The sequence below is a fragment of the Galleria mellonella genome, unplaced genomic scaffold, assembly GCF_026898425.1.
Source record: "Galleria mellonella isolate WM207_F2 unplaced genomic scaffold, CSIRO_AGI_GalMel_v1 utg300, whole genome shotgun sequence".
Lineage (NCBI taxonomy): Eukaryota > Metazoa > Arthropoda > Insecta > Lepidoptera > Pyralidae > Galleria > Galleria mellonella.
In genome coordinates this window covers 2,365,230-2,387,024 of record NW_026442068.1, presented here as the reverse complement: position 1 = coordinate 2,387,024, position 21,795 = coordinate 2,365,230, and the positions used below count along the sequence as shown (strand labels likewise).

General features: G+C 32.3%; 1 protein-coding gene across 1 annotated transcript in view; it reads right to left on the bottom strand.

Annotated features, from left to right (window-relative positions):
- Nucleotides 1-21,795, bottom strand: part of LOC113511492 (uncharacterized) — a 76,055-nt gene that overhangs the window by 5,302 nt on the left and 48,958 nt on the right. The window contains exons 4-5 of the mRNA XM_031907646.2: nt 17,043-17,128; nt 14,224-14,331 (exon numbers count right to left, since the gene is read on the bottom strand). Coding sequence (XP_031763506.1) covers nt 14,224-14,331; nt 17,043-17,128 — 194 coding nt within the window. The remainder of the gene's footprint in view (nt 1-14,223; nt 14,332-17,042; nt 17,129-21,795) is intronic.

The following is a 21,795-nucleotide window of genomic DNA, read 5'->3' as shown; positions in this document are numbered from 1 at the left end:
TCACTTTTAATTATAAATGGTTACAAAATAACAAATATCCCTGCATTCATTAACCAATATCCAAGCCCTTTTAGTACCTCAGAAGATACACCACTGCACCCACACTGATCTCCTGTGAGAGGCATGCGCCTACCACTCATGAGTGAATACTCATTTCACTCACGCTCATTACACGCGTTTCTTAATTTAGACTGCAATACAACGTATCACATCTTGTGACACATCGTCATACAAAATTCGGCATCTAATGACGCAGCGAGATACATAAATGCTCTCATACCGCACTGTCATACAATTAGTGACCATAACATACCACCACACACCTAAGTTTTTCCTCTAATTAATATAATATGATTCACATTTTATGTAACGATTCTCTAATATATAGAAGTAAATACCTATGTAAGTACATTAAGTAAAACACCAAGGATAGAAAATCGTTAATCGATTTTAACGTCGAAGTGTGATATCGCTATTAGGCTATTAACTTGCTATTGCTTCCATAAAAAAGGCCAATGTAGCATGATGGATATGTTTATTACAATATTGACCTAATATGTAAGCACGGTTTTGCGACGTCATCAAAACTTAATTACTGAGGAAAGTGAAAACGAAAATTAAATCAACGTGCAAAATGTTATAATATTGTATAGTAGTAATGTTGTACCTACTTTTTAATATGATATTAAATTATATATAAAAGAGATTTTACGCCGGCTGGTGGAAACCTCTGGTGACCAGAAGGCTGGTCTATACTTTGGTCAAAGCATTTCCATTGCTATTCAGCGTAGAAATGCAGCAAATATCCTAAGCACCGTACCAGCTGGCAGTGATCTCAAAGAATTTTTTTTTATCTTTATTTTTTTTTATTTACTTATTCTTGATATTATAATGATGTTAATAAAAAAATATCTTATATTTGAAGTAGGTTGAAATTGCTTTAGTTTAGTCACATAATTTTATAACATTATGTTATTTCTTAGACTTTATTATCTAATTAATTTATTTATTTATTACCTTACTATTAACGTACTTAATGTAAATAATTACAAATAATATTGTAAGAAATATACAAATTAAATATGAAAAAAAAAATATATTATTCATACAATTATACAGTCATTATATACTAGTTTTTACTCGCGATTTCATCTACATAACCGAAAGATTATAGATTATTAAGACATAAATTGATCAAGATAAAATTAGTAATTTAAGTCCTTTCCCTGTCCAAATACTACGTGTGTAGTAAATTTATGTCAAAATTGACAAAATTCAATTGGTGAAGCCGTTAAAATGCCAAGAACCACAAATAAAGGATTGAAATTAAGTGACTTAAACTACTCCTAAACTATACGAGATATTGTAAATCTTTTTTCTAATCGTAAAATCACAAAAGTGTATACACGACTTCGTAAAATGATAGATAAATCGATTCTTATTATCTATGTTCATATCCCATAGTTTTGTTTTCAAATTAAAGTAGGTACCTATTAAATATTGTTACAGAAAATAAAAGTGTAGATACTTGTTAAAATGGATGATAGTGTTTTGTGTTAAAAGCCTATGGATGTTAAAAAACCTTCATTATGGCCGGTGTTATACACTATTTTTAATATAATATTATATTATGAATTATATATATATTCATACAATTACACAGTCATTATATACATAGTTTTTTTTTATACAACTTAGAATGGCGATTTCATCTATAGACATGTACCATGGACATAACAGAAACATTATAGATTATTAAGACATAATATTGATCAAGATAAAATATAAAATTAAAAAAAAGTATATGGCGCCAATGTTTTTGTTCAATGGTTTTTTTTTTGTTTATTTATTATTATTTTTTATTATCTGTGTAATTATATAAAGGGCTAAGTAAAATAAAATATCAGAAACTAATATAAAGCAGTCCGATTATCCGAATATTCGATTATTCGTGTTTTTCGTAGTAAATTCATTTATAGATTTATGATTTCTTAATATCGTATTATCTAAACGACGTATTTAAAACCCTTTACATAATTACAAATATTAAAATTACAAATATTAATTACATATTGATCCGTTTAACTTTGAAATCGATTATCCGGATTTTTTATTATACCCATGGTTTTATTTGAAGTACTTACATTTATAAAATGTGTGTCCTCGCAAATAATAAAAATAAACTTATATTCACGAAAACATTGGCTAATTTAATTCAAACTTTCTCAATATATTCGTATAAAGCCACGACAAATATTATGGATTCGAATATCGTTTTTACAAAAGCCATCCATTCGTATTTGTCCAATATGTGTTTTTAATTAACAACTGATATCGACCTCTCGTTTCCATTGCACGTACACTGGATATTCCATGGCTCCACGTGTATAGAAGGAAAATGTCAACAAACAGCAAAAATTATTACGTCCTTATTATGTTTTATTTGCTCTTCTAATACAGTTAATTATTTGTTACAGTATGTATATGCATTTATTATTATATATATGTATATATATTACATAATATATGTGTATTAATCTAATTATTTATTTTATCAACTGAGTGAGTTTACAGTTTCCCAATACACTCACCCAAGAAAGCATTAGTATAGTAACACATGTTTAATTAAATAGAATTATATTAATTAGATTTAAATCACAACATAACAATAATAGAAATAACATCTATATCTCTGAACACAAACAGTCTGTGGTCATCAGACGAAACTCCAGCAAGTTAGAGGTAAACACGTCTAATTGCGGATATCGGCTCAAAACATCATTGAGTAGTTTCAATGCAGGAGAGAGAGGAGCTTACTTAGCCAACTCTGTTCTTCTTAAAGGAATATCAAATAAGTGCCGTCTACGTGCTCGCACGTAGTTACTGGGTGCTTCTATTATATCTTTATAACATATGAACATATTAAGTATTAGTTTATATTTCCTTAACTCATGAATGCACCACCTACCTATTTCTCTATTTGCTCAATGGTTGACTGGTAAAGAACACTGTCCGGTATTAAGTCCGTTAAATGTACATAGAATTTCATTGTCCATTAAAGTTTAAATAAATAACCGTGAAATCCCGGTATAGAATAGGCCCCTTTTTCCTTTCCCGTAGATGTCGTAAGAGGCGACTAAGGAGGGCGAGGGATGGGCAGCAACTAACCACTTAAAACGTTTCTAAATCTAACTGCGATTGCCAATCAGCCTGCCAAGTGTGCCAACCACTAGCAAAACCCCCCCAAGAAGAGTCTTATGTTCAGCAATGGACAGTCTAAAGATGTTACGATGATGATGATGAAATAAATAAATATTATTTGCATTGAGGGAATTTACAAAATAAGAGACCATAATTTTTTAGTAGCAAAATTTTAAATGGCATTCCCTATCGCGATTTATGATACAAAAATTTAACTACCAATATAAAACCATTAGTAAGAAATTTTAGTTAAAATTTGTAAATTAAATTTTAATTATACACGTTTCCATATTTGCAGTTGGTAAGCTCGAGAACGCCGCACGTACTCATATATTATTCATTATAATTTTCCTAACAATAATTTATCATAAAATACAGTTTATTATTTAACAAGTATGGTATCATCTATTAGCATCTTTTTTATGCAACTAAGAATGACAAACAAGCTGACGGCCTACCTTATGGAAAAGGCCATGAACATCGCATAATATAGTGTTACTCTCATGATACCACTATGCTATTACTAAGGTCTGTTATACCGCCTTTTCCCGTTATCTTGTAATTTCACTTATTTTCATTATACCCTGAAAAGAGATAGGTTCAGAAAATTGCGCTTTAGATTCAACCCCACTGTTGCTATTGCGCACAAAAATCAACTCTACGGGGATATATTACTATACTCTGTGATAGGGACACAGCCATTGCAGTATACGATAATGAGCGGCTACAAGATCCTTTTACCTAAGAATGGTAATAGGGATGTCACAATCCTTCCTCATGATTCAAGGTATTTTTTGTTCAACATTATAAATTATATGGAATTCATAAACATAGTATAATATGTATAATATGATAAAAATATGTATATGCTCATTATAATTACATTAATTCTACCGCTGTTATTATTATTAATTTTTACCTATGATTTTGATATAGAATAAAATATGTTCCATAAGAAAAAAATTTTAAATGATGTATACAAATATTTTTCAAACAATATTTCAATAAGTATCTTTAAAGAAATAAAAAAAACAGTTCACTTTATAGACGAGGGTATCAGAAACATTCAATTTTCGGAGGGCAACAATTTTGAAATAAATATAAAACAACTTACGGTTTTTCTTGACAAAGATGTTAAAGGCAATATTTGAAGGTATTCCGTTGATAGTTGATAGTTGGAATATGGCAGTAAATTTATAGGGTACAGAGAAATACCACCTGAGTCCTCAGGAATGCCAACGCATAGGGGTATCATGGGCGAAACAGTATACTCTGTTATGTCCATGGTATTGCTCATGTCTATAGGCGACGATTACCACTTTCTATCAGGTGGGACGTCAGCTTATTTGCCATTCTAAGTTGCATAGAAAAAGTTGCCCTTATTACAATAAAAAAGAAACATATGACATAAGCATAAAAGTGAAGTGAATATAAATCATAAAAAATGAATATATAATTAGCGTTTCTCATTCATTTAACATAATTTAATTTTAATGAACTCTGTTAATATATTAAGGTCGAATGACGGCACACCGCAGTGTCCCGGCCTTCGTGTGGGCAATAATAAATAATAATTATGACAATTGTAAGTAGGTACCTAGAATTTTTAACATTTTAAGATATTATATACCTATAATAACATCGAAACAAAGCCAAAACTGTACATTAAATATTTTAAACAATGTTTTTAAAAGATGCAAATACGATAAACCGTAAAGGATGGCTTTTGAAATATTTGTCTATTTGTGTATTAGCATTATATCTAAAAGCGGCTAAGCTGATTATACATCAGTATAAATTTCAATATATTACGGTAGTTACATCTATAAAGCTAAATACGTCTCTCTCTCTCTCTCTCTCTTTATGTGTGTGTGTGCGTGCGTGGGAGCGTGTGCGTGTGCGTGCGCATGTGTGTGTACTGTGCGATACATAAAAGCGTGATTAAATGCTGAATAATATAAAATGTGATGAAATTTTATTATAGAACTAAAAAAAGTGAACGAAGTAGCGACTGCACAGGCAATAATATATTATTTTTCTTTTATGTATATTTAATAGAATCCCTTGTTATTGCGTTCATTATACGAAGTCATGATAAGAAAAATAAATAGTACCTACTTACATATTATTTATTTTCCTTATTAATTATTTATTTCCGCATTTAGTCAGAAAAAAGACGGTGAATATATACGGGTGGCATCCCATTCGCGATGTCGCCGTAGGGCGCGATGCGCAAAGGGTTTATTAAAGTACAACAAAATACAATTTGTCCGTTGTTTGTTAGGATACCAAATTAAGGACGGTCAGAGATTCGTACGAATTCTGTAATTATTTATTTAAATTACTTACAAAGTCCTTGAATGTGCATACTCTTTATTCTTTTTTTTTATAATAGATCGTTGTATTCACAGTAATTTAAAAATTTGCTACACAATAAGGCTGACTTTAATAATAACATTAATGTGGTACCAACAAAAAAATAAATTCTATTGGATGCAAATAGGATTTTTGATATTTTTTTATACAACTTAGAATGGCAAACAAGCCGACGGCCCACCTGATGGAAAGTGGTAACCGTCGCCTTTAGACATGAGCTATACCATGGACATAACAGAGTATATTGTTTAGCCCATGATACCCCCCATACGTTGCCATTCCTGAGAACTCAGGTATTATTCCTTTGTACCCTGTAAATTCACGCCATATCCCACCCTTCAAACCAAAAGCCATGCAAACACAACTATTTTAAGATTGAAACACGAATGGGACAGAGGTACCCAAGCAAACGACTTTTGTACAAAGTCTCCCTTTACCTTTTCTTTCTATATATATATATATATATATATATATATATATATATATATATATATATATATATATATATATATATATATATATATATATATATATATATAATGTTGAGGTCTGGGCTAGAATAGGGCCAGTCTTCAGCTCTTATAAAGTCCGGAACGTTGGTTTTAAACCAGGCTAGGTAGTTCGTGCCTTGTGACCAGGTGCAGAGTCCTACTGGAAAGGTATATTTTTAAAAAAGTATACTGCTGAGAGGGTTTACAATACGATCCAAGACTGTATCTTGACACACTTTGGCTGAAGTTTTCACTCCTTCTTCACAAAAATGTAGTTTAGTGACTCCTTGATAAAAGACGCCCCACCAAACCATCATTGACGCAGGATGATGACCATGTTGTACCTTTCCAATCACTTGAGCAGCTTCTTTATAACTGTGAGCGTACACTTTACCATTTTACTTATTGTAGTATTCTTCAATTGTAAAATTTTTTTCAGCGTATGCATATGGCGACAGAAAGCGTTTTGATCAATCCACTCTCTTTAATTATAAAAGATTGATTTAGGGCATATCTTGTATATCGACGAGAAGCACCGAGCTTCAGGTTTTGTTTTATAGTACACTACAGAGTCCTAGCGGAAATCTTCATTTCTCGCAATAAGATTTTTTGCTTCTTAATGAGGTTTCGACGAATTCTGGCTTTAACAACATCAACAGCTTTTGTAGTTCTAAAAACACGCGGCCGCTCCGATCTTTTCTGATCTTCGACAGAGGAAGTGTTGTTGTATCTGTTGATAATACGATATACGAATATACGGTCGATACCAGGCTTTTGAAGTGTCTGGAATATGACCGACGGCTCCATACCCACTTTGTGCAAGGCGATCACTGCAATCCTATTTTCTTTAACACCCCATTCCATATTGTAATTTGATATTGAACACGAAAAAATATGTAAAATGGCGCGTAATCGAAAGAAGTTTTCAAAATAATAAATGGGTTCCAAATTCAAAATAATTATAAAGTTGAAAAAAGAAAAGTTTTTAGTATTTATGGCCGAACTACTTATATAAACCCTTAGCTTACTTATAACATTGAAATTATATATTTACATAAATAAATAATTATTAATTAATAAATAATTAATTTGTTTGCCATTCTAAGTTGCATAAAAAACACGTTATTTTTATTAACTGGTATAGTTTAATAAAATAAAACAGACAGATTTTGTTTACTTCTTCGCTTTAATTTATTAAAATCTTATACCGTTAAATCATCTGTTCATGGCATGTTAAAGTTGAAACAGTTAAACCTCTCTTAATTAATTACCCGAATCTTAATTACCTACTTAACTTTGGAACTTAACAACCGAGTATTTCATGAAACCATTTCCTGATTATTTTTTGTCGACCGTTTAATTATTCATAAAATTAAGTGCTTCGTCTTCAATTTGAAATACTGAGAATTTTTATTTATCAGTGACGTAAATAAGTGAAAAAGTAAATAAATTCCTAAGAAAGGATAGCAAGTAAAAATAAAACATAAAAGCAGTACTCAATTAGATTTGGTTCTCTGGTGGTTGGTAGTTGGTAAAAATACAGAAACAGTAATTTCAATCGTGACAGAAGTAATATGATAGCAAGTCCTATATACATTCATTTGATAGGAGACCAACACGAATGTGTTTTTTTTTATGCAACTTAGAATGGCAAACAAGCTGACGGCCCACCTGATGGAAAGTGGTAACCGTCGTCTATAGACATAAGCAGTACCATGGACATAACAGAGTATACTGTAAATTCACTACTATATCCCACCCTCCAAATCGAAACACAGCCATGCTAACATAACTGCTTCACGATAGAAACCCAAATGGGACAGAGGTGTCCAAGCAAACGACTTTTGTACAAATTTTCTTTCTAGTAATTGCTATTACATTGTATCGTATGATTTTATTATGTTATATTGTATACTGTGTTTCTAATATATGTAAATATTAACTTAAAACTCTAAGTTGGTTTTATAATTTTTCTTAAAAGGGGTACAGTAAATGTCAAGTCTTTTGCCCATAAATGAATGAATGAGTATACTTTATTTGCATTATACAATATAGAATAGGATAAAACTCTCTAAGGGCATGAAAAAAATGGTAAAATTTCTATTTTTAATACAATTTCAGCATAAATAATATACTATACTATGTTACGCTAAAATGAACAGGAAAACTGCGATATTATACATATAAAAGGCTCTGTAATTGATTTTACCTTTTAATTTTTTCCTAGGTTTTCATACTTGAAAATTATTAATTTCAAAGAAAATAATCTTTAAAAAAAATATAATTCTGTTCTACGAGGAACTCGTGTTGTCCTACTGCTGAGCAAAGGAGATCTCATATCTCCTTTAAAAAAGTTCTGTTCTGCACCACCTCGAAACAATAATTTTTAAATACGTCCACTACGCCATCGCTTCCTTAACTGCTTTCTATCCGCTAGGTGGAAATCTTTGCACACCTTTCCAATCTATGCAACTAACGTGACCCGTCTAACTTCACTTAAGTCTAACCGACTTCTAGCCTACACCTATAATGTCTGTTTGGAAATGAAACATACTGTTGGTCTTTTTGCCATTAAAACACTTCTTTGCATTGTTCTCAGGCAAATCTATGTTTGTATAGTCTGAGCACCGTAAGTTAGAATAGGCAAAATACACATGTCGATGACTTTGTACTTTAATGACATCGGAATATTACCCCTTCATTAACGTCTTCATGGACCAGTAGCTCTTCCAAGCGTTTTCGATTTCCCCCTATTGCCTATTTTCAAAGGAAACTAATTGGCCCATATATACTCATCGACATAATGTACCTGTTACTTGCTCATATACCTTACGTTTCGTGCTATTTATCATTAATTGGGTTTTAGATTTGTTCATTATCTATTCAACCTCAAGTCTTGCCCTATTTAATTCTTGGAGCAATATGTTCGAGTTATTTGGTTGTTGAGGTAAAAAAGACTATATCATCGGCGAATCGGAGATTTATAAGTCTTTTATTGTAAAATTTTGTTTGTTCTTCTAAGATGTTGGCAATTTTCAAAATATCTCTTTTAGATCATTTGTAAATATGGTAGGAAAAAGTGGGTTACACTATTCGACCTCTTCCAAAATTTGAAACAAAAATGTAGCTATATTTTTTTTCTAATGAAACATCTGCAATGACAGGATTCAATCTACTTACTTACAATTCTTTATTCCACTGAAGTGGCAAATAATCTTACGACCCAGTTGACTATGAACGGTTGCTATAGCCTATGAACGCCTGTCATACCAAGGGGAATTACATGCGTGTTTCCGACTTTGAATAAATTAATAACGACGCGCGTGATATCCTTGGTGTTATAGGCTACAGTATTCCCGTTTACCACCAAATGGGCCGTATGTTTCTTTGCCACCATAGTTATATAAAAAAAAAATTAAAAAGACAAAACAATTATACAAATAAAATTATAATTATTCAATGCATAGAATATATATAGGAAAAATGAAATGATCTTAATTAGAGTAATAGAAGCCAATATATTTATTTTTAGAATTTTTGTCTGTCTATCTGTTTACATATTTGTTCCAGTATTATTCAGTTACAGTTTAATTCTGAAGGCTGAGTTTAAAATTATCTTATTACCTTCACAATAGTGGTTTATTTCATTGGTTTTCCATAATCATATCACGGTCAAATACTACTTCATAACAATATTGTTATTGAACTCAAAATGAACAAATCCATACACCGCTTGACTCGAAACGAAAGCGAGTCGTTACTTGTGTCAAGGACGAAATCGATTTTAATCGGCCACTCGGCTGCCTGAAGTGCACACTCGAATTTGAAAATCGTATTTACCGTCAACTCGATACCAAGTATCGAATGGATAGAATGATGAGAAATGTCGGATCGAAAGCAACCTTTCTGTATTCAAAGGGTTACCCAAGGCTATTTATATAGCCACACTCATATTGTGAAACTAAGAAATGACGATCAATGTTACAAAACGATGTCATGATTTTATCTTAGTATAACAAAAGTTAATTAAATAATAATTATTATTATAACACTATAATTAATATTTTGTTACATATATAATGGACTCACCATGTTTGCCGTTATTGTTCATCCGGAATTAAAAGCGACGTAAAGCGCCATACGCCCCCTAAAGAAGACTTTTGGATGAAGTCGAAACAATTGTCGAAAACGGCAAACACGGTGAGTTCGTTAATCTTGCGTTATATATGTATACAGACATCGTATTAAAAAAAAAAAACATAACTTTTAATAATAATCTTTGTTATATAATATTATATCTTATTTAATTAAACTGAAAAGTTATACCTTCAAACTGAATGAGTTGAGAACATGCTTGTCCTTTTTATTAAATCCTCTTGTTAAACAACTTGACCAATTCCTTTCGTTATTGGAGTAAATTTACATTGTTTACTTAATTTAACTATTTTACTAATATAACATATGTATGTATATGTAAATTTAACTTTATAATCTTTTGTTGCTAAGTTTTATTTTAATATTTTAGTATATTTAGAAACTAATCGTTATTCAGTGATATCAAATCTTATAGTTGATACTGCCAATAACTGTCATTGTCAGCATTAAAATCATTTAAAAATTAAAATAACATATAATTAATATATTATACAAAATACAGTTAATTAAAAAAAAAGTAGCCCTTTATTTGTATTAATTCTAATATAAAAGTTATATAACATTGGAAGCTATATGGAAATACAACGCATCTCTCACCCGACGTTTCAGGGCAGAATTATACAAAATTTCATTTATGTTTAATCTCTTTTATCCAAAGAACAAAATAATGTATTATGGTTAACATTAGCATATTTTGATTTTATATCGTATTTTCCTTTGTTTCATATAATTTCATACAGCTAACATACAATGCATTTTGGAAGTTATTCCATAACGCTCACTTTCACTTGAAGCGATTTTCCTCGAATTTCCATTACGCTTTGTTCCTCGTATGAGCTGAATAAAATTTATTTGTATCTCTTAAAAGACGTCTTTATTTAAAAACTCTGGCTGATTCAAAATAATTTCGCTACTTCTTTATTTTATAAAATAATCAGTCTTTCCTGCAATTTTATAAGAAGTGATATAAACTAACACATATTCATAGTAATATATCAATCAAAATTCAAATTTGTAAAATTACGTTTATTTATTACGTTTAGTTACTGTTTCAACAGAACTTAATGATGTTAGTAACAAATTCATACAATTGATCAAACCAATTAATCGATTTTTTATTTGTCCTTCCATCAGGTGGGTTAACAGCTTGTTTGCCATTCTAAGTTGCATAATAAAAAAATTATTAGATATTCACTCAGTATTTCCCTGATGCTGTTAATCGCATAATGTGGAGACGCATCAAATGCACAAGCAAGAAGAAAATATGGTAATCTGTCCACTGCTGAACATAGGCCTCCCCCATAGACTGCCATAAGGAACAGTCCTGAGCCACCTGTATCCACTGACTCTGTAAAATTCATTTGAAGTCGTCACTCCATCTGGTCTATACTGCATTTGCCCGTACGGGGTTTCCATTCAAGAACCTGTCTTCCACGTCGGTTGTCAATCCTTCGAACTATATGACCAGCCCTTTGCCATTTCAATTTGCTTATTCTTTAAGACTATGTCGATCACTTTAGTCCTTTTGCAGATATTCTTATTTCAGATTCTATCACGCAAAGAAACTCTGAACACAGCCCTATCCATAGCTCGCTGAATAACTTGAAGCTTTAATAAACGAACAACCGTGTGGATCATGTGTAGTTTTATGAATATTACATCACAAATATGTATTTAGAACACAAAATTGCATCTACAAATAGTTTTCTCTTCACAGTAAGCAGGATTTTGGTCCGCATAGAAAAAAAGAAAATTAATATTGGACCAGCACGAGAATTTACTTCCTAGTTTTTCTTTGGAAATCGAATTATTTTTTCTCAGAATGAGCGGCTTCGAGTAGTATCTATCTTATTGTATTATGATAATTAGTTTATGAGTTCCAGGAGGTTGTAGGGACAAATAGATCAGATACATTCGTAGTTTTACTCGCATTGATGACGATTCCGTGGAAAATATAATTGCAAAAAATAAACACTATTACGACTGTTTCATACAAGAGTGAATAATAATAGATATTAAATCTAATTCCAAACTAAGCAAAGCTTGTACTATAGGAACTGAATGAATGATTGCAATACTTATTTTAATGCATATCTATTACACTGTAAATACCCACACCAATACAAACAGATATGTTCATAATATCAAATAAAGAACTATATTTCGATCCTGAAATTACAAACTTAAAATTATTAAACGAATAAGCAACTTTCTTTTTCAAATTCTACGCTACTATTACAGAAATAAAATAAATAGGCATACCTATTAAGTTTTCGGTAGGTAGATAAAAGCGATACGAGAAAATGAAAAGCTATTTGCTTGAGTGAATTGCATTGTAATCGTTTGATGTTAACTGAAATGCATGTTTCGTATAAAAAGCAAGTGAGTGTACAAAGCAACAATGAATTGTAGTTGGCAATTTGTAGATACAATCCACCATTTTAGCCGAAATGAATTTTACCTTCGCGTAGATTTTCTTTCTTATTTATTTTCGAAACGTGAAATGGGCGCAGTCAAGGCTACATATTCTAAAGCAATTATAAGGGTATTTGTCTTAAACAACATACTATTATATAAGGTAATATCGAAATTACGAGCATTTATTTATTTATTTTATTTATTTGGGATAACAATAGCGTTTTAACTAATTAATTATACATTACACACTTACTAAATGTTAGCCAATTATAATTATCCACAGAGTAATACACAGGCACTCGTTGTGCATACAGACAAACAGTTTTAACAAATATTCTACTAATAAAACTAAACGTTCTTTTTCCCCTTTGCACAAGTTATGATAGTATCACAAAGGTAATGGTTTAAGTACTCAAGGATTGTGGATTCGCCGACACTAAAAACTTTAAGGGTCAATTTAAAGTTTCCACTAACGTCCAAATGACGAAAAACATCATTAATAAATTAATCCCAGAGACAGCGGTAGGCTCGCACTCTGCAATATTGGATTCTAATATGCTCAGCGAAGTGTGGGCATATCGTGATTCACCATTTACATTCACCGTAACGAAAACATTCGACAACTGTCTCTCTACCCCATCAATTGTATAATCCCCTTTTAATTCGATTTATTAAATTATTCCAAGATTAGAAGGATTAGGAACCTCTTACGTTACGATAATTTTCATTAGAAAACTTTTCCTATTAAAATTTGTAAGATTGCTTCAATAAAGGAGATTTTCCATTCAATATATGGTATTTTGTTTATACAGGTGACATCAAATTGAGTTATTCCTTTTAAGGAGGTGTTCTATCAGAGAAATCAAATATTCATCCGAATGAAACATGAATCGAAAAACGAAAAAAAAATTATACGAGTAGCTTCGCTTAAATATTTTTTTAAAATTTTCACTGTTGTTTTTATAAGAAGTTTTATTAGTTTTATTGTTAAAAGTTTCATAAGCGCACATTATATTTTAATGTAATAACTACCACTTTAACTTACCAAACGTAATTAGATCGAGAAATCTAGACTAGTTTCGGGACCAATTCGGGACTCATAATCATGAGCGGCTGTGGCGCTAGCGCGAGCCTAACTGCGCGCCTCAGCCTGCTGACATTTTTTAGTTTCACTTGTATTTCTGTTTCATAATATATATACCTGTCTGTTCACATTTAAAGCACATTTACCAGAGGGAGACTTTGTACAAAAGTCGATTGCTTGGGTACCTCTGTCCCATTCGTGTTTCAACCGTGAAGCAGTTGTGTTTGCATAACTGTGTTTCGGTTTGAAGGGTGGGATATGGCGTGAATTTACTGGGTACAGAGGAATAACACCTGAGTCCTCAGGAATGGCAACGCATGGGGGGTATCATGGGCGAAACAGCATACTCTGTTATGTCCATGGTACTGCTCATGTCTATAGGCGACGGTTACCACTTTCCATCAGGTGGGCCGTCAGCTTGTTTGCCATTCTAAGTTTTATAAAAAAAAAAAAAAAAAAAAAAAAAAATCAAAGAAAATCACAAATTACATATCTCACCTTGTTAACGTGATCTCTAAGTATGTTGGAGTACACCATGGCCATAGCTTCGAGCGCCATGAATGTCATACAGCCGACTACCCACGGTACTAGGAAAGCGATATTTTCCTGAAAAAATTTATAAAAGTTAAATACTGTTTTTCCAATAAAGCTCGTGAGGTTAATTCCATGCTCTTTTATTCACTCTTATTGGAAAGTAAAAGATACGCATAAATAATAAAATATATAACCATTCCATTATATCCAATATAAAGATACAATAATACAGATAAAACAATCACGTTTCAACAAAAATAAATCCTATATAAAACCGCTTGGCCAGCGACGAGTTTACTCAAGGGTCGACAACGCTCACGTGATACTTCTAATGTTATACAAACTCGTTATCTATGCCACTGTTTACCATACAGCAGACCTTATTGTAATTTATTTATAATTTTATTCATAAAAATATATATCATACCATTTTTTATACAAATATAATTTTTCTCAGTAAATATACCAGAATGGCTACTTCAAAATTCGGTTTCATTTTAGTAGGTACTAAGTAATGAAATTATCAATAAGGGATGTTAAAGAGCTTTTCTTTTTTTGCCCGCTAAAACTTCGTAATTAAGTTAACCTATATAGTAGCTACATCTGAATTTATTTAGTTTTATCAATATTTAATTCAAATCTATACTCATAGATAATTTACATGAGTATTTATAAGATTACTGAGAGCCCTTTGCGTTACCCTTATAAGTGGTTAGTTGCATAATGAACACAAATCTTCCACGACCCATAAAATAATCAGAAACTTCCCATAGAATTGGTAAATTGGGTGAAGGACAGACCTGAACATTACGGAGGATAGAACCCACGAGATTGGGTGACAGCCATTACCACTAAGTGTGCGGCACGTATGGAATGAACGAAAAGACAATTTTTGATACGATTCCTTCCTCGTACAATTTCCTGCGATCCGATGAGATTGGATTAATCTTTTTGTATTGCCGTATCGGTTTTTCGATTATTCTAACAACGTTTGTCGTCGAATGCGTATCTTACACAATACCCATCTTTTTATATAAATAGCGAGTTTATAAGAATTGTTCTTTACAGTCAACTTATGTGCCCTGTCTCAGAAAGTAATCCATTAATTTTTACAAATTAGAAAGCGTATCAGTTTGTATGTTTATTTATTATCTTATCAATTGTCCAAAAATAGGGTTCACTCATTTGTTCCGCAAACAAATTGTTTTTTTTTGTCTAATTTAGAACTAAAGGATAAATGCATTCAGAACTGTCAAAGGTATTACTTTTTTATGCAACTTAAAATGGCAAACATATTACTTGTCCATGATATCTTTCATACGTTGCCATTTCTGAGAAGAATTTCTAAGTTGTTATATCTCTATACCCTGCAATTTTATTGCTATACCACACCCTTTAAATCGAAACACAGTCCTGCAAACACAACTGCTTCACAGCAGAATTACGAATGGGACAGAGGTACCCAAGCAGACGACGTGACACATATATTATTTAAATCTAACGTGACAGGGGGAGCCTACCGCTGTATCTCTTATAAAAATAACAGTAAATATTTTATGATTAGCCACAAGTATTTTTTGTTAACACTGTTTACCAGTACCGAAGTTTTCATTCGTATAGCTAAGATGACAAACAAGTATACGGCCCTTTTACGATGAATTTGTCATCGTAGCCTGCAATATGAGGGCTGTCACGCACGCGTTGCCGTCTCTGCGAGTGAAAGTATGCAATAATTTCACTGCCATAATACCTCACCCTTCAAACCGGAACACTGCGAGGTTCACTGCAGAAATAAATTAGGCAGAAAAACCTTTGTACTAGAAAATTTGTTTAAAAATTTAAATAAAGAAAGTTTTGATATTCATCAAAAGGAATGCTACCACTATTGTTTACTAAATAAACTCAATAGGTATCAATGCTTACTTTACTTTTTAAGGTTTCATAAACTCTAACTCAAACTTTGACTCTGCTCAACGGTATCATAAGCCAGTATCCGGACTTGAATATATATTTTTACTATACTACTTAGAATGGCAAATAAGCTGACGGCCCACCTGATGGAAAGTGGTAATCGTCGCCTATAGACATGAACAGTACCATGGACATAAGAGAGTATACTGTTTCGCCCATGATACCCCCCATGAGATACCATTCCTGAGGACTCAGATGTTATTCCTCTGTACCCAGTAAATTCACGCCATATCCCACCCTTCAAACTGAAACACAGCCATGCAAACACAACTGCTTCACGGTTGAAACACGAATGGGATATATTTACTTGTAAACTTGTCTAGTTTCGCAGAATGGCAATAAATTATTTAAAAATTGTCCAATAATTAAATGTTATTACGTTTGTATAAATAGTGATTGTTACGGGAGCGAATTGGGAAACTGTGAAGCTCCCTTAGTCACTAAAAATAAATAAATAAAGAACGTTAGTACTGTCATAATTCTAACTAAAACTTAAAAGTTTTAAATTAACTAAAAACAATACCCTAGAAGAATTCACAATTTAATATAAAAAAATATATTGAAATTATTAAAGTGATATGAAACGTTTATGTTACTTTTAAACGAATGTACTATATTTTTTTATAGGCAAAAAATAGCAAACAAGCATAAAGTCCGTCTGGTGGTAAACGATCACTGTAGCCAATTGACGCCTGCAACACTAGGGACGTCACGTGTGCGTTGCCGACTATACTATTTTATTTATACTATCATTAATAAATACAAAATCTTAGTCTACGAGTGTTTGTGTAATAAAAGAAAACAATACTCACTTTATAAATCCCATAAAATAGAAATATGCTTAGCACAATCATGAACATCTGTGTTCCTATTATTGCAAAATACGCTATCTGTACACCTGAAACAATTGAAAAGTTTTATTAGCACGAGCATAAAAGTTTATAAACTGCAGCGATTTAACTGCGAAAGGTGTTACGAATTTAGTTTCAGTTAAACTAACACTGTAGTTTGTATATTGTTCTTTAGTAATGGAATGTTAACGTTAACTTTTCACTTTGAGTTATGGACAATTAAGGTTCAATTTATAATAACTCGCTCATAGACCTAAAGCTAGATAAAATTATCATTTGTGTTTTTTTATGGGTGAAAATAGTATGGTAATGGTAACTCCGCCTGCGCTAATGGGATACACTGGCTAAGCAACAGTGAAGGGTGATAGATGAGAATGAAAACAGGCCAGTTAACCCATAATGAAAAATTCATCAGAAATTAACTATGATAGTTTCCAGGGGGAACCGCGAGGAGGTCGACCTGGTTGGGTATATTGCTAGCAATGGGATTCGCAGTCTCCATTACTAACAATCCCTTTCCCCCTATCATTTGTGTTATCCTCATAGATAAATGACAAACGAAGTTATCGATGTTATGCACGTTTACATTACTGCATACACAGACAGGATAAGAAAAATATTGGTGTCTCATTCTTGAGCTTTAATAAACCAATTAAAATATATTTATCAATGAATTCGTTTATCGTTTATTTAAGAAAACAGGCAATCATTGGTTACATAATTTTTATTACTTATTTATTCAGAGACTTTTCTTCTTGAATATTTCGTACTTTCAGATGGCCCATATGGTATAAAAAAAAACCTATGAACTTCCCAATAATCACCATAATAATTGGCATTTTAAACAAACATCAAAAAACAAGGGGAAAAGGAGAGGGCATTTGTTTTTTTGTGTACAAATATTATCCCTAATTATCAGATTTATTTTCCTCCGATATTTATAAATATTCGTAATTTTTAATAGTCCAATACTGATTACAGTACATTTAAAAAATTACAAATGTTTATGATGTAAGCAATCAGAAATTATTAGTATTCGCTATCCTCAAATAATTTCGTCGACAAGCAAAATATTCTCTTTAGACACAAAATTATTTGCTATTTATATTACTAATCAAAATAATTTCTATTTCAGTCGTGGGGAAAAACACGACGGCATTATTGAACATCAATAGTAGAAGTAATACTGGTAATACCAACGAAAATCACTGACGCAGAAAACTAACTACATAGCTGGCACTGGCCTGGCACGTAATCGATTCTAGAGTGAACAAACAAATCGAGTCGGAATCGATCACATCGATTGCCCCAAGGGTATTGCCGAGTTTGTGTTAGAATCTGCTAAACCACGAGCACATGAGTACGGGTGCTACGGTCATGACGCAAGTATGTTAAATAGTTTCTCAAATCGATTAGAGATGAAACAGAAAGTCCTACTAAAAATAATACTAATATAGTATGTGAAAGTTTGTAAAGATGTTTGTCAATCGATTGAGGTTATACGGCTAAACGAATTTAGGTAAATGCAATTTGATATACAGACAGAACGTAGTCAGTAATACTCGTATTATAAATTGATGACCTTTATGGTACAGTAGTAAGTATGTCGCTTTGCATGATCGAGGTCCTGGATTCTATGCTCGATCAAATTAATTTATGGAAACGTACTTTTCTAAATTAGCTCGAGTTTGGGTATTGTGATTTGTGCTCCCAGATTTTTGTTGGGTGGTTCCTCATAACAGAGGGTATCCTGGTTTGAGAAACAGGTAACTGGTGTGATCGTGTGGCACTTATTATTATTACTATGTACTTGTAATTTTACTCTGTACGCGTAGATTTCAGAAGCACTAAAATCAATTAAAGAAACCTTTTAAAGTCTTTTAAGTTTTTAAGACCTTCAGGCAATAGAAGAATTGAAAACTGAATCCAAAATGGTAAACAGAGAAATTATCTAAACATTATTGTTCCTAAAGCTATTTAGACTACCTATTTCAATTTTTCTCAAATATCTCTCATATAAAGTAATGTTATGTATAAAGTTATGTATTATATGTGCATTTCTTATGTATTATATACTGCCTTAATATGTTACTATAATTGTCTTTATCTAATAGTTGGTTAGTAGAGAACGCCATAGGCCTTAAGCTCGCCATTTGTACAAGGTTTTATTATGCAATTAAGAATAAATAAATAAATAAAGATCTATTTACAATTTTATTACATTAGTAAGATTATAAATGTAATTATTAGTAATGCTTTTAGAATGTTTATTACGCATCGCGTTCAAATAGCTAAATGGACTGGTTTAAAATTTGCTATACAAACAGTCGATATCCTACTCGTAGATTATTTTTTTTACAAATTACGCGGCCAGAGCCGTGGATTACAAGCAACGAACAAATAAATAATACTACTAACAGTACCTCCATTCGTTCCCTGGTACGTAATCAATCTGAAATAACAAATAATCGAGAGAGAATCAATCACGTTCATCGTGCGATCATTGTTATTTCGTTACTCTTTACTGAGATCGCATGTGGTTCCCACACGAACGCCCTCTCTTTGATCAATTAACGATAAATCTTTCTGTACCTAATTTGTAACCAATATATAAAAACATGTTATACCTAATATTTGAGAATATTCCTCCAGAAATTCTAGTCGTGATGAGTTTGCTCTTTTATACATTATCATTTCTCTTAGTTATTTTATTTATACTTTATTTTACACAAAGATTAGATTATTATAATTTATCAAAACATATAATGAAATCGTAACTGATCGCTGTCTGTACATGGAAGATATATAAGAAAACTCTTTATAGGGGAGCTTTAAGAACTCAATAGAACCAAAAACAATGATTTTTGCAATTTTTGTCCGTTTGCCTTTACGATTGTGCACGCTATTCTCAAAAACAGCTTAACCGATTTGAACGCGGTTTTTACTAATACGTTGCGGTTTACTCTACTTAACATTTAGTGTTTGTTTTATTTCAATCGGTTTACGAATAAAAAAAGTGATATCAATCTAAAAAATCGCATATAAAATGCTATAAAATAACCGATCAATTGAATTGGCTGTAACTTTATGAAGGTATTAGGTATGTAATTATCATATAAGTATATAATACAAGACCGTATTCATGAAGGGTTCCAACGGGAATAATATATGGGAACATAGAAACGGGCAACGCCGCGGGAAACGGCTAGTTTTAAATAAAGATGTACAACAGGCGAGTTTGACACTGTAAGAGCTCTTTTCCAGCAAACACTGAATGGACCATTAATTACCAGTGAACAGTGTGTGTATAATAAAAAGAGAAGACAGTATGATTGTGATGTTTCTACTAAATAACTATGCTTACGTACCTACTCACACTACATTTATATTCAAATTATTCAGTGAACTATGGAGATGGTTATGCTCGGAGTTTCTTTGGGTAACAGAATTCGAAACAAGGATATCTGCAAAAGAACGTAACCGACATATCCCGAAAGAAAAGCAAGCTGAAGTGGCAATGAGCTAGTCACATAGCTCGAAGGACCAACAATCGATAGGGAAGAAAGGTTCTTGAATGGCGACCCCGTACGGGTAAACGCTGTATAGATACCCCCATTTTTTTAATGCATGATTAATGGAATGATAACCCCGCCTGCGCTAACAGTATATGCTGGCGGGGCACCAGTGAGGGATGATAGGTGAATAATGAAAAAAGCAGGTCAATCAGCCTATCGTGATGAATACACCTGGGATTCAGCACGATGGTTTCCAGGAGGAACCGCGTGGAGGTTGACCTGATAGGGGATGAACCCCCATTAGATGCAGTAACGACCTCAAATACATTACAAGAAGTCAATGGATGCAGGTAGCTCAGGACCATTATGGCAGTCTATGGCGAGGCCTATGTTCAACAGTGGACGGATAATGGCTGAGATGCACTTGGGGGGAAAGGGATTGTTAGTAATGGAGATTGAGAATCCCACTGCTAGTAATATACCCAACCAGGTCGACCTCCTCGCGGTTCCCCCTGGAAACTATCATGGTTAATTCCTGATGAATTCATCATGATGGGCTAACTGGCCTGTTTTCATTCTCATCTATCACCCTTCACTGGTGCTCCGCCAGCGTATCCCGTTAGCGCAGGTGGGGTTACCATACCGTTTTCACCCATCAAAAAAAAAAATGGCTGAGATGACGATGGTAACTTATATTACACTTACTAACTTATATACTCGTACTTAAGTTCTAAATACACAAATATCTAGATAGAAAAATAAATATATACAAAATATTATACGTACTTGTACATACAATAATTATAATAATATATACAAACATAATTGTTTACGAGGACAGTGGATACTCTTTTAATCTACTTTTGAAGATATACTTATTTTATCTTTCTCTAAAAACTAACTCGACTACTATGACAAATTTAATTATGTTACTTTCCATCAGGTGAACCTGATTACTAGACTTAGTTACTAAACTAATCCACGTGACACAGATAGAATCACCTCAACCACATTGGATTCTAACATGTTCGGTAAAAACTGGCTATGTGTGAGTGTGTTACGTTCAACATTACTACATCAGTTACTTTGTGAAATAAAAAAATAAACTTTAATTACAGTATCTCATGTAATATGTTTTCTTAATGTAATTTGCATGTTTAGATTAAGATCACGGGTACGGATGTGAATGCAAAACAGCC